This window comes from Taudactylus pleione, unplaced genomic scaffold, assembly GCF_031769625.1.
Source record: "Taudactylus pleione unplaced genomic scaffold, aTauple2 ptg000122l, whole genome shotgun sequence".
Lineage (NCBI taxonomy): Eukaryota > Metazoa > Chordata > Amphibia > Anura > Myobatrachidae > Taudactylus > Taudactylus pleione.
Genome location: NW_028284524.1, coordinates 10,013,184 through 10,028,365, shown reverse-complemented (window position 1 = coordinate 10,028,365; position 15,182 = coordinate 10,013,184). Strand labels below are relative to the sequence as shown.

The 15,182-nt window shown below is 43.1% G+C and overlaps 1 protein-coding gene across 1 annotated transcript in view; it reads right to left on the bottom strand.

Moving 5' to 3' along the window:
• Nucleotides 1–8,596: 8,596 nt before the first annotated feature.
• The window catches only part of SLC23A3 (solute carrier family 23 member 3), a 133,478-nt gene continuing 126,892 nt past the window's right edge, over nt 8,597–15,182 (bottom strand). The window contains exons 8-12 of the mRNA XM_088472411.1: nt 14,803–15,056; nt 13,320–13,425; nt 11,261–11,428; nt 11,069–11,164; nt 8,597–9,011 (exon numbers count right to left, since the gene is read on the bottom strand). Coding sequence (XP_088328537.1) covers nt 8,767–9,011; nt 11,069–11,164; nt 11,261–11,428; nt 13,320–13,425; nt 14,803–15,056 — 869 coding nt within the window. The 3' untranslated portion in view covers nt 8,597–8,766. The remainder of the gene's footprint in view (nt 9,012–11,068; nt 11,165–11,260; nt 11,429–13,319; nt 13,426–14,802; nt 15,057–15,182) is intronic.

The following is a 15,182-nucleotide window of genomic DNA, read 5'->3' as shown; positions in this document are numbered from 1 at the left end:
TACTTATGGGACACAGGCGCACGCTTGGCGCTGCTCCTTTGTTGATGCACGTGCAGCCACAGTGCACACAATTCACAAACACAGAAAATATATATTTTTTTTGTTTGGAGTGTACTTTGGGGGTTACAGCACCCTTTAACGGTCAAGCCAGCCGGCCCTTTACTTATGACACAGGCGCACGCTTGGCACTACTTTGTTGATGCAGGTGCGGCTACTGCGCACACAATTCACAAACACAGAAAATATTTATTTATTTTGTTTGGAGTGTACTTTGGGGGTTACAGCACCCTTTAACGGTCAAGCCAGCCGGCCCTTTACTTATGACACAGGCGCACGCTTGGCACTACTTTGTTGATGCACGTGCGGCTACTGCGCACACAATTCACAAACACAGAAAATATTTTTTTATTTTGTTTGGAGTGTACTTTGGGGGTTACAGCACCCTTTAATGGTCAAGGCAGCCGGCCCTTTACTTATGACACAGGCGCATGCTTGGCACTACTTTGTTGATACACGTGCGGCTACTGCGCACACAATTCACAAACACAGAAAATATTTTTTTATTTTGTTTGGAGTGTACTTTGGGGCTTACAGCACCCTTTAACGGACAAGCCAGCCGGCTCTTTACTTATGGGACACAGACGCACGCTTGGCGCTGCTCCTTTGTTGATGCACGTGCAGCCACAGTGCACACAATTCACAAACACAGAAAATATATATATTTTTTTGTTTGGAGTGTACTTTGGGGGTTACAGCACCCTTTAACAGACAAGCCAGCCGGCCCTTTACTAATGGGACACAGGCGCACGCTTGGCGCTGCTCCTTTGTTGATGCACGTGCAGCCACAGTGCACACAATTCACAAACACAGAAAAAATATTTATTTATTTTTGCACTTGGGGGGAGCACCCCTGACGGACAGAGCAACCCCTGGACAACACTACAGCACCCCTTTAGGACTGGGACACTGCACAGGACTTTGGAGTGGACACAGCCCCTATGGACAACTGACTGCACAACACAGTCCAGCCAGCCCCTATGGACTTTGAAGGAGTGGACACAGCCCCTATGGACAACAGCAGCACAGCACAGCACAACACTGCACTGCACTACACTACACAGCCCAGCCAGCCCTAACTCCCACCCTCCCTCTTCACTGTCCACAGCCGAGTGAGAAAATGGCGCCGACGCGGGTACCTTATATAGGATCCAAAACCTGCGAGACCCGGAAGGCGGGATGATGACGTTTTGCCTCGATTTCAGATCCGAGTCAGGTGGGAAAAGTCGAGCCTGACTCGGATCGGCCTCGGATCGGGGGGGTTCGGATTTCAGAAATCCGAACCCGCTCACCCCTAATATATATATATAATCACACATATATGCACATTAACACAAATATACAGTATACACGCACTAACACATATATAGTGAGTATACACATATTAACACATATACAGTGAGTATACACAATCACATATATACACTAACATTCATACACATATATACATTATAATACCTACACACTAACACATACAGAGATACATACATACTTAATTCTTCTGATGCAACAATAGGTGGTGTCGGGCATCTCGCATCATTAGGCCCCGTCCCTCCACAATGAGGCGATTAGCGGGTGTATGGGGCGGGGCTTTCCACATTGGCTCCACCCCCATCGCGATCGTGGATAGAAGAGTGGAATCTGTGCCTTGGGGGAGTGGGTACTGGGTAGTGCACTGTGGGCTATGCATGTGCAGCAGTGGGAGGAGCGGGCGCAGGCCCCCTCCCGTTCTGCCTGGGCCCGGGACTCTAATCCTGACAGTCCCCCCCTAATGGTGGCCCTGTGGATACTCATACACTTCCAATCCCTCCACTGTCCCATTATTTCTCACCTTATTCTCCCAGTTGCTCTTTGCGCATCTTCAGTGACCTACTGTAAGTTCTAATGTTATCTTTCTTATAACCTCATACCATGCATAGATACTGTACAAGACTTCTCCAGCACAGAAACCCAAGAAAGGGAATTTAAGTTTGAATTTCATAGAAGCCTATATCTATCCTCCATAATCTGTTTACTCTTAAGGTGCCCATCAACTAGAAGATTAAATTGAGGGATTGAACGATAACGATATCATTCAATTGTTTGCAAATCATTTGCAAAAATGTCTAAAACAACCAGCAATGCGCACTCCCGCTGGTTGTTTAGACATCTATCATCGGGCAAACATGCTGGACAACCTGACTATAACATCAGGTTGAGCATGATGCAGATGATTGATGTGCCTACAATGAATGACTGCTCCTTCAGTGTAGGCACATCACAGACTGACAAACGACTGCACGTTTACAATGTCGTAATCGTGCAGTCTTTTGCCTGTCTTACTCCTGTTATTCTATTTCCAAGTTATGTATCACATGTTTCCCCATAAAATAATAGCATAATATCTGTGTTGCTCATAAATAAAGATAGTGGTGTAGCAAGGTACTATGGTGCCCAGAGCAAGTGCACGCTACTATGCCCCCTTCCTCCTTTCCCCTAGCAATGAAGATCTCCAGGGGAGAGGACATAGACATATGTCCAGGGGCATAGACAGCTGGCACGTGCCTGGGAAGGGTTTGTGGCCTAATTGCTGGAGATGTGGCCACGCCCCATAGGACTGTGAGCCCCTCAGCCCGGCGCAAAGCCAAGGGGGGCGCGATCAGTGTGATGGCTCCCCACACAGGCAGAGGAGGCTGCTCACTGCTGCTGAGCAGCAGCAGTCTCCCACTGCAGCCCATCACACAGGAGTGTGTGCTGGGCTGCTGTGAGGTAAGCGGAAGGAAGGTAGGTGGCGTTGGACCCGGGCCCCTGCCGGGCCCCTCCAGCAAGCCCGGGCGATTAATACCCCACCCTTCCCTCTCTCTCGGCACCCCTGGACATAGCCAGCATGTGGGGGAAAGTTTTGCTTTTAAGAACATTACCACTTTCTAAGCGACCAGCACAATGGTAGATATAATCGGCTCTTTCTACAAGTCGTGCATTTCCTCCTCAGTCTATTGAATATTATAGTGTTTGTTTTACTATTTCTCTGACCTTTTTCTATACAAATGTATCAAATCTGTATATTCATACTGGAGATGTGCAGTTGGGTTCTCCAGAAATCAGAATTCACCCGAATTTCATGAATCCGGACAGATCTGAGTCGCGGTTTTTCTCCTGAAGAGATCCCAAATAAATCCAAGTAGCGGTTCTGATCTTAAAGCGGTTCGGAATTGGATTACATGATTTTCACTGTTTTTATAGAAATATTTTTATAATTTCAGTGCACATCTCTAATTCATGCACAAACGAGCTGGAAATCCATGTGGGAAATTGTGACCAGCGTCACGCTTGTTGCATGTTGCAATTTGTCCTCTCTTCCAAGTTAACCCTGTTTCTGTGATGTGTAATATCGTTTACAGTAGATTACCATGGTAAATTCACATCCCGGTGCAGATTGTCCTTTTTTTAAGCTACTATTGCAAATAATATTTATGCTGGAGAAAAGATTGAATCCATTATTAAAGGTGCCCATAGAATGCTTTAGGTAATTATTGCAGCTATTGCTATTTTATTACTTTTAACTTTTATAGTGCAAAATAATTAAATCAGTTCCTGTAGAGGGATGTAGTTATGAGACCGACGGCCGCGATGCCGCCGGTCTTAATCCTGATGCTGGAAGCCCAACAAGGTACATCCAAATAATTTTACAGGGGCTGCCCTGTATGGTATAAACTGCCCTTCATCCAAATAATTTTTACAGGGGCTGCCCTGTATGGTGTAAGCTGCCCTTCATCCAAATAATTTTTACAGAGGTTGCCCTGTGTGGTGTAAGCTGCCCTTAATCCAAATACGTTTTACAGGGGCTGCCCTGTGTTTTGTAGGGGTACGCTGCCCTTCATCCAAATCATTTTTACAGGGGCTGCCCTGTGTGGTGTACACTGCCCCTCATCCAAATAATTTTTACAGGGGCTGCCCTGTGTGGTGTAAGCCTCCCTTCATCCAAATAGTTTTTACAGGGGCTGCCCTGTGTGGTGTAAGCTGCCCTTCATCTGTGTGGTGTATGCTGCCCTTCACCCAAATAATTTTTACAGGAGCTGCCCTGTGTGGTGTAAGCTGCCCGTCATCCAAATAATGTTTACAGGAGCTGCCCTGTGTGGTGTAAACTGCGCTTCATCCAAATCATTTTACAGGGGCTGTCCTGTGTGGTGTAAGCTGCCCTTCATCCAAATAATTTTTACAGGGGCTGTCCTGTGTGGTGTAAGCTGCCCTTCATCCAAATAATTTTTACAGGGACTGCCCTGTGTGGTGTAAACTGCCCATTAATCCAAATAATGTTTACAGGAGCAGCCCTGTGTCTTGTAAACTGCCCTTAATCCAAATAATGTTTACAGGGGCTGCCCTGTGTGGTGCAGTGTAAGCTGCCCTTCATCCAAATAATGTTTACAGGGGCTGCCCTGTGTGGTGTAAGCTGCCCTTAATCCAAATATTTTTTACAGGGGCTGCCCTGTGTGGTGTAAGCTGCTCTTCATCCAAATAATTTTTACAGGGGTCGTTCACTCCTTAAAAATAATGCACTCCATAAAAATAATGGAGGACAAAAATTTGGAGGATAAAATAGGGAAAGATCAAGAACCACTACCTCCTAGTGCTGAAGCTGCTGCCACTAGTCATGACATAGACGATGAAATGCCATCAATGTCGTCTGCCAAGGCCGATGCCCAATGTCATAGTAGAGGGCATGTAAAATGTAAAAAGCCAAAGTTCAGTAAAATGACCCCCCCCCCAAAAAAATGTAAATCGTCTGAGAAACGTAAATTTGCAAATGTGCCATTTACGGTGGAACTCAACCCTCTATATGCTTCGGAGGATGGAGGAGCAGCAAAAGGCCATTCAAGCCTATACATCCACCTATGACATTGGCAAAGGAGGGGGTATGCACCTGACTCAAATGCAGTGGAGAATGATTTCCGTGTTGTGCAAGGTTCTCCAGCCCTTCGAACTTGCCACACGTGAAGTCAGTTCAGACACTGCCAGCTTGAGTCAGGTCATTCCCCTCATCAGGCTTTTGCAGAAGCAGCTGGAGAAAGTGAAAGAGAAGCGAAGACGGAGCTATTCCACTCGGTATGTCTTACTTGTGGATGAAGGCCTTCATTCACTTTGCCAGAATTCGAGGGGGGTCAGTCTATTTAAATCAGACCACTACATTTTGGCCACCATGCAAAACCAATCCAGATCCAAAACACGAAGAAAGATCCAGATGTTACTGCAACAAGCTGAAAATATAATTGAAAGATCTCTAGATTATATTTTCAGCTTGTTGCAGTTACATCCATGTTTCTCCATCCCATGAATGTCTAATAATATATCCTTGATAATTTATGACCTGGGTGTATTTTATATTTTGTCTATGATATACCAATACTGTATAGTATTGGGTATAATTTTTGTGAATTTATGTTGTATTGTCTTTATTATATTTCGCCATCTTCATAGGAATATTCTTTTCCCTAGCACTTTTCACTATCACAATTTTTTTCTCCCATTATTCTCTATGTTTGCATGTTAGGTTAGTCCGATTTTAGCTTGAACCTAATAAGTTATATTTTATAATTACTATATGCTTATTAGCTATAAGAGTACGCCGTTATAGAGTCTTGGATTGGGTCTTAGGACCTCTTTCCCTTCCCCTCTTTTCTGCATTGTTTTACTCTGAGCAGCACCACCACAACTCCAATAATACATCTGTACCTACAGGAATACTGTGGATATAGGCCCTGATTCAGAGCCGGACGCTCTGACCAGAGCGCTCGCTCTGAATCAGGGCCCTCCTCCATTAATATGGAGCGTCCTCCTGGACGCTCGTATAGCTGTGGGTCACCACCCACAGCATATACGAGCGTGCAACAAGATGGTCGCGATGGTCTTGACCATCGCGACCATCGGATTTGCGAGTGAAACCCTGTGGTCGGGTTTCTCAAACACAAGCCCTGGAGTGATTTTGGCTCTATCAGAGCCAAAATCACTCCCACTGACTAGTGATGTCAGTGGGGCCGGCTTCAGACGGTAGGCGTTCCCATGGGAACGCCTCCTTCTGGCAGGCACGCCCACCAAAGGGGGCGTGCTGTCACTCAACATCGACAGCACGCCCCCTTTGGTGTGAGACCCGGAGCGATGGAATGTCCTTCGCTCGCCGGGTCTCGCGCATGCGCACGACGGAGATCCCTGTCGTGCGCATGCGCAGTGGGGACCATCGACCCACTTGCGAGCATACCCCCATAGCTCTCTCTTTTTTATACAAAAAGATATATATCCTGTTATTTGCCTTTAATCACATGGTGATATTGTTACCTATGCGGTGAGCATTCTCCTCCTTCCCCTGTTCTTGTCTTTCATTTTGAAATGCTTTTAAATTCTCAGATCAAAGAAATGTTATTGTCAAAGTAATGTATATGGTTGTTTTCAATGCAGAATTACTTCTGAGTGTCGGGGTCACTTTCATGATACACGCTGACTGTTAGTATCATGAACCCTGTGGTTTCCTGATTAAGTTGTCTAAAGCACCCATCTGAAATTACCTTTCAGCGCTGATACTGGTCAATCTGAATGAATATAACAGTGCTTACAGCCCAAAGCCACCAGGATGCCTGACAGTGAGCCTATCAAAAGTCAGAGGATAATGATCAGATGTGCAAGTAAAAGATGACTGCAGACAATTGATGCTGACCTACCTGTAATCAACTTCCAATTGCAGTAACAGGCTGCAATGAGTGATCTGGTGAAACTGTACACTGATCCATACGCCCGGCACTCACACCAAGCAACAGGTTCCGCCCTGAGGGCCTGATTCAGACCCGGTCGCAAGGCTGCGTTCGCACGCGCCCTGTCGATGTTTGCATTCTGCACATGCATGTGCATCGCAGTGCACGTACGCGAACTGGCCACTGCGATCGAGAATCGACCACAACGAGCACACAGAGCTTCATACAGTGATTGATAGGAAGTGACCATTTGAGGGTGGTGACGGGGGGTGGTCAGGGAAACGCAGGCGGGCCTGGGTGTCTAGACGCCGTTTCAGGGGCGTGCGTAATTAGGCCCCAGCGATGGCATACGCATCCTAACATCTAGTTACACACACATGTAGTGTTGGGTGTCTACTTATTGTGCTGCAGTTACATTGCATATGCGGTCATTAGCATAATTTCGCATTGACAGGCTGCATGTGAACGCAGCCTTGCGACCGGGTCTGAATCGGGCCCCGAGTGTCTAGTTTAACTCATTTAGTAATAACAATTAATATGAATATCCACCCCAAAAAATTATGTATGACTGTATTAAGGTGAGCTATTGTATAATTTAAGGACATTACTATTGAAGACAAGATTTAATGGCACCATCACTGCGGCCCTCTAGTAACGCACTGTGTGAAGCTGCATTAACACTGAATTCAGCCCCATAGTCTCTAACTTATTATGCTCTGTACAGAGTGAATCACCCAGGGCTGCTAGGAACGAATATGATGTCATTTATTTCTTTTTCCAAAACTACTAATTAGGTTACTATTTAAGTACTGAAAAGGTAAAAACATTTGATTGTAAAAAGTGCCTTTTAAAACTTTATTACATGATATAATATATATCTGATATGAAAATGTTATTTAGCATGAGCACTCCTTTTTACCTTTCGTGCTGCATGGCAACTCTTATATTTAATAGGATCCTCCAACATTTTGTGGAAACCTCAAAAGCTGGATTTGTAATAAGAAAATAATTAAAAAATATGGTGGTGGGATATGGAATCTTATTTGACTAGAACTCAGGACCTCATTCAGAGTCGGTCGTTGCGGCCGCACGGTTGTAAGGGAAAAGGGGCCGGATATGCAAATGATGCACTCGCAAGTTGCGTCATTAAGATGGGATCGTTAGCTGGACGACCAAGGGGAGGATGCGGCCGTAAGACTAAAAATACGCCCCCTTCTCGTTCACATTACACGTCATCTCCGGGCATATAAGGATTAATCGAGACCATCGGGAACCATCGGAGCTGGTCGTAGAGCTTAAGATTGACCATACCCTCTCTTAAGCACTACGATCAAGTCAGTGTAAAATCCTCCCATGTCACGTGTGCTATGACACTACTTTGTTAATTATGCACTCCCATAAAACGCTGTTTGCATAGTCAGGCACGCCTGCGTTCGGATCTCCACTCCCCCATTCACAAGCACCTTCCCCTGTTACCACCCACAAACGCCTCATCCTGTCACTCAAACTAACGACCTGGCCAAGTTCAAGGAGAGAGATATTTCCGATCGTAACAGCTAGTTTGCGCACGCGCATTGCGAATTTTACGCATGCGCAGTTTAGCGAACATCGGTGGCATACGACCGTGCGGCCGCAACGACCGACTCTGAATGAGGTCCTCAGTCCCTTTAAATGTTAGGTTAAGACCATAAAACTGTAGAAAGAATAAAGAAATAATAATTATAACAGCAGCAGCAGCAGCAGCAATTTTCTTAAGCGGAGATTATTACAAAAAATGTCCAGATATCTCCTTTAAATATACTATGTGGTATGGGCACACTGGCATCCCCCATTACTGCTCCAAGGGTAATTTATCTGGTTATTTGTCCACCTACTGCAAGAAAAGCTCAACGTCGGGTCTTTGTGAAACAAGCAATAATGAATCATTTCTATGCAGATGTTCCAGTTCCACTGGTAGAATTGTCTTTACTTTGCATCCATGATGCCTGCACTATATGGTCACAGGATCTCGTGTCATCAACAGTTTGTCATCTTCTCCTGCTACTATCACCACTGACTTAGATGGCAGAGGACAAAGTTGGTTGCAGGGATACATAACAGGGAAGCGGCGAGCAAGTGCAGTAGGAAGTTCATAAGCCTGTGCCGACTCTTTTTCCAGACCCCTGTGTACGTCCTGTGTGGATGTAGAGTGGCAGAGCGAGACGCTTTTATGCAGACCACGCTCCTGCCGAGATCCTGCACACAGAGAGACTAGATTAATTCATATCATCATTATAGGAAGAGAGATAGAAGATTAAGACGATATAACAGTACTAATTTGGAAACCACATGGGAAACATTTCCGTAAGGACTTGAGTTTTGCTCCAACTCTAAACTTGATGAGATCAGATATTGCCTTATGTTTAATGGACATTTTGCATCTTACAGTTATACCTCAGCTGAGAAGCACAATTCTGTTCTATTTTGCCCAACAAAAAATAAGTATCCAAAACACAATATATATACAAATCATTCATGATTAATCTATACAGTGTTGGACTGGCCCACAGGGGTACAGGGGAAATCCCCGGTGGGCCCCACTGCCTGTGGGCCCACCCTTCTCTTCTAGGTGTCAGGTTCCAGACCTCAAATTTTTGATTGTTATACTATTAGATGGTCAATTACCTGTAGGAAAAGAACCACTGATCAACATGGGGGCTTGGTTCCCTTCTATAGAAACTACTAGATTTGCTTAATGGTGGCTGGCCACACCCTCTCTGGTGGATTACCACATCCCTCAAGCATGGGCCCCCTACCACTGCATTTTCCCTGTGGGCCATTTATGCCCCAGTCCGACACTGAATCTATACAACTAATACAACTAAACCTAGCAGAACTTTTACTGAAAAAGATTTATTTAATGAATGTGGAGGTCTGAAAGTAGTAGAATGTTGGACTTTAATATGTAATGTAGATTTCTGCATAGTGCTGCTCTTATATTATTCCATCTTTCTGCACATTTATGCCAGGTACACATTTAGACAATGGATCGGTCAGCAGACCAATCGGGCGCTCAATAGGTCTGGACTGGCACCACAACTGGGTGGCATTTAAATTTGCCTGCCCAGTTGAGATGTCAATGTCGGCAGTCCCTACAGCAAGTGTACGGGCAGTCGGCATGTCCCCCATACACATGCAGATGCACCGATATATCTTTCAGGGATGGGTATGATAATAGCCACCGGTTCAAATCCCCACACCAGAAGCCCAATCAGTGAAGATCCCGACAGGGGCGGTAAGTACCCTAACCGTTCCCCTCTCCCCCCCTAATCCTAATTCTCCCTTGGTGGTGCATAACTTTAACCTCTCCTGGTGGTGCCTAACCATAACCTCGCCCCCGGTGGTGCCTAACCCTTACCCACCCTGCCCACACCCTAAACCTAACTCTATCGGGGGGGAGCCTAACCCTAACCTCCCCATATCCTAACCCTCCCAGAGGGGTACCTAACCCTAATCTCCCCCCCATGGGTGCCTAAACCTAACCCCCCCATCCCCGGGGAAACTCTAATACTTACCCGTGTCCTAACGTTCCGGATTCCGGCGTTCGTTATGACAACGCAAGTACCCTGATCTCCTTCGGTATATCGGTGGCCGGCATCCTGTCCGCTGGCATATTAACTACAGTGCATCCCATCTTTCAGATATATTGGCATTAGCTGTGCTGCTGGGCCAACCCATATGTCTGTGAATGACATTGTTCACAGACATATCAGGTGCACACACCCGCCTAAGCACTTGCGATATATCGCTCGTCGATAGCACGAGCAATATATTGATAAGACACACTTGTAATTTAACTTAGGTGTTTTTTGAGAGCAAAAGTGTATCTTGAAGTGTGCTGGATGGACCATTTAGGCACAGCGATGTTAATGTACACATCAAGAGCACCTTGTATGTGAGGCCCAAAGAGCGCTAATATTTAAGCATTGCAATTTCATAAGCTTGTAATTATGCTGTGGGTATAAGCAGAGAGCTAGTGCAAACCTAGCCCCAATGTTGGTGGCAGTGTCCCAATTCTCAGACCCGCAAAATATGACAATCTATTGGAAAGTAGCTGATGTTTAGCACGGCTCACGTTGACCTGATTGTGCCCTTTAAAATGTAGACAGGACTGGTACCGTTTGCGGTCTTAGTGTTCATTCCCAAAACATTATAGCTCTAAACAAAACTTTCCCCACTATAAGAAAATACATATAGTGAGTATTGTAAAAAAGTAAATAATAGCATATAATTTGTCTTGTGTTTTATCTCACCTTCAACTGTGTTGTCCAAAATAAACGAGAACAGCCCTCCTAGGAAAATTGGAGTGGTCAGGAGAGACAGGAAGAGCATGTCAAGGGCAGGCCAGCCTGGAAAGAGACAACAATCTCAGTGACTTGGGACTTATAGGTTTTAGTACACAGAAAGCCATGTTTGCCCTCCGCTGGTTTAGTATCACATCTCACCTAAATCCAGTTTTGCCGGAACTGCATCCAGCCACCGCGGCACCAACAGAGCCATGAACATAGTGAAGCCAACAATGAAGATGTTTCTTCCTGAGTCTATATCTGCATACTGGAAAAAGGAGACTCCTCCACCCACCGCTAAGGAGAATGTCAGACACAACGTGCCTCCTGCAAAGAGATGGAGGAACCATCACAGGTGAGACAGGGACATATGTACCACGTGCATTAATTCTACCAATATAAATTACATACAAACCTTTGCAGATATTAATTTATAATTTCAAGATGTATCTATTTTAATCTATAAACAGTTTATTCACAGTGAGGGTAACATTTGGCCCTCCCACAATTCAGAACCACAGGAAGCTACAGAAAGAAATATTGCTTTTTTATTGAGATTTTATATTTTCAAACTCAGTCTGAACAACTACAGTAAAATAAGGAGGTCCTAAGTATCAGTGACATCCACTTACAGAGAGGCAGTCCTGCCTATAATTGGGCACATTGAGGCAGCTGCCTAAGGCACTCAGCTTTTTTGAGAGGATGGGAACAAAATGAAGGCAATCTATCTAAAAATTGCAAAAACTTTGCTGTAAACTTCAAAATGAGTGGTTTTGATGTTTTGTTGCTAACACAAATAGTGACTGAGATGCTTGAACTGGCTATGTTGCAATTCTTTAACCAGTTGAGTGGGTACACACTTGAGCGTCGGGCATTCGTTCCAACATTGGAATGAATGCCCTTGAGTGGGGATTGCCCATACATACTAGAACGAATTAATGAAGGATGGCACGATCACTGTTTCGTCCTTCATTAGCATGTCACAGGTTGCTAGCGTTATTGCTAGGTTTGATGTGCAGCACCCGTACACACTGAGCAATGTAGGTGAATTGTCGTTACAAAATGGCAAATCGGGATCACGTCACTCTAATGTTTGCCCAGCTTTAGACTAAACAGTTTGAAAAATTCTCCATAACTTTTCACATTTTTGTGGTCTACTCAGCATTGATTTTTTTTACATAAAAAATACGGAAACTGATTTCCGTATTTTTTATGTAAATCCCCTTTTCAGCAATGGGTTAATGGAGAAGAGAACGCAATTATGTTCTCCACTAATTCCCATCTCACTGAGTACCGCACTGTAGAGATCAGCCATTGATCTCTACAGTGCTTTAATACTTTTTGCTATTCAGCAAAGCAAAAAGTGTGAAATCACTCGATAAATATTTCCTTTATTAACAAAAAGACGGCTACATTTAACTTCTCTCGTAATACAGATTTATAGAGTGTACTATCTACAAGCACACTTGGCACCTTATATCAAGAACTGAATACATTCAGCTACATTAATTCTAAATAGCAACATTGTATCACATTTTATGCCAGAACTTAATGAGCATATGTATCAAAGCTTGATGTGAGATAAAATTGTGAAATATATAACGCCAACCAATCAGCTTCTATCATTTCTTAAACAGTCTGCAAAATGTAAGTTAGAAGCCGATTGGTTGGTGATATATCTCCCAATTTTATCTCATATCAAGCTTTGATAAATATGCCCCTATATTTATCTGTTTTATTTTAAATAGTAAAATTGTATTTGTATTTGTACTATTCAGTATATGGCACAATTGTGAGTGTCTGACTGTTTTTTTATGTACAAATGTATTTGTCTACGTTTATTCTTATGTAAAATTATTTATTTATCAAACTGTTGACATAATTATTTGCACAATGATATTGATTAGCCGTGACCATAGTGCACTGTACACTTTGTTTTCCTTGAGTATTTCATATTGGAGTTTGCACTAAACTCCCAACACTTGCTGCTAATTGTCATTGGTTGTTCTTAATTATAGTTTATGAGCGCTGAGGGTTTGGTAATTTCTACCACCTGTGGTGCAAATACAAATGTCTACCTTATATTATGTAGGATTGAGAAGAGGGTCTCATGCAGAAGAATAACTGTTTACAAAGTCATTCAAATATTCCCCACATCTAATGGGAAATTCCAAACAGTAGAAATTTGGACAAGATACTCCATGAAGGGTGGGCATACCGTGGACTGCGGAAGGGATACTCATTAGGGCCTGTGACAGCTTTGGGGAGCAGCCCAGAAGAATGAACAATAAAGCACATAGCTGGGCTGAGTGGCGAGAACCCACCTGAAATGAAACATATAAATCAACATTACCCACATGTATTTGTTATCCACAATACTGGACTGGGTCATAGAAGGGGTGCAATCAGCTAAGATCAACTTTAATATACTAGAATAGTCATCTTCTAAGTGGTAAAACATCATATCATTACATGATAGTCATCTACTAATGTTATGCCACCATTTTATCAGTGTCATAACTCGTAACAGCTAGAAAATACAATTATATAAATATTAACAGTGGTGTTACAACACATCACACACGGCATATGGTTATAGGTTAGGATTGCTGATCACCTATAGCCACTATATTGAAGAACATAACAATTTGTCTATAATGTGTCTGGTTTGCAATATCACTAATAATATATGGATATATGGCACACTAATAGCATCTTGAACTGCAGGGACAGAACATCCCGTTTTCCACATACACACACATATATATATATATATATATATTAGTCAAGTTGATACTCTTTATACTCCACTACATATGACTGTGATATAATCACAATCAGCACAACCTCATACGAATAAAATAAGCAACATAGCACGTATATGATAGGAGATGAACAGGACCATAAAATTGAGACAGCAGCTGTCATAATTTAATAATTATTTTAATTCACTGTTTCTTGATCTTTACACTTCTATATTTTAATATTTCACCAATATTTTGTTACCATAGTACTTTAAACAGATAATAATAAAAGTATAAGTTTTAATATTTGTTGGTTCAGAGCGCACTCTATTAGATGCTTTCCTTTTCTCTTCTTTGATATCATTTGGTCAGATAGAATATAATCTGAGATGGCATTTATAGCTGGAGACTTGTGTGTTTTAGCTGGATTTTGTGCTGCAATGGCCTGTTATGCCAAAGACGGATGCTGCTTCTACCACCCCATGTACTGGCCTTATATTGCCAATCATATTTGAATATGATGCCAATGGCACTCCGGAGAGATATGCCAGAGAACATTCAAGTAAATAAAGGTAAGAATTAGAAACAGTTCTATATATGTCAGTATTACTGCATGGGGATTAAGAAGACTGTGACTTTAATTGTAATAGTAAATGTAAATTCATGGTGATATAGAATTTCATGTAAGTAATTAAAAGCTGCTAAAATATCATAAATTGTACACTTACAGATAGTCAGTAAAACACTGCAGGGAACAACTTTACATTTTATGGTACATTATAAATATATCTTGATATAATTTTAGAAATCCATAGTTGATAATAAAATTTATATCATATTGAGATAATTTATGAAATGAATATGCAATAATTAATTACAAAACTCAGGCTTTTATTTTATAAAATTTTTACAAAGATTGTGAATACTATTTAGATGCTCTTAGGAGTAGTTAGATACCTGTGTAATCCCTGTAATGCTGGCACTAGGGATGTTAGATCCTGCTCCACAGATGCTGCCCAGGACTCCAGACAGGACATTTCCAACCCCTTCCATACTGATTCCCCGATTACACGCGTGTGACGGTAGAGGGTAGCAGCACAGCATCCGAGCACATAAGATGTAGCAGCCAAGAGAGGAAAGACTGGAGGTCAGAGCCATCGCAGTGCCTACACCAAGGGTCTCCAGACTGAGCTCGGGCCAACCCCAGGCACCTAAATGGAAAATAAAGATTTTTGTGGATTAGAGCTTAAATGGGTTGTTTACTCCAGGAGCTTTAAAGAAGAAATCCACCCAAGTGAAATATTTTTGTAGCAATTAACTGCCCTTTCCCACTATCT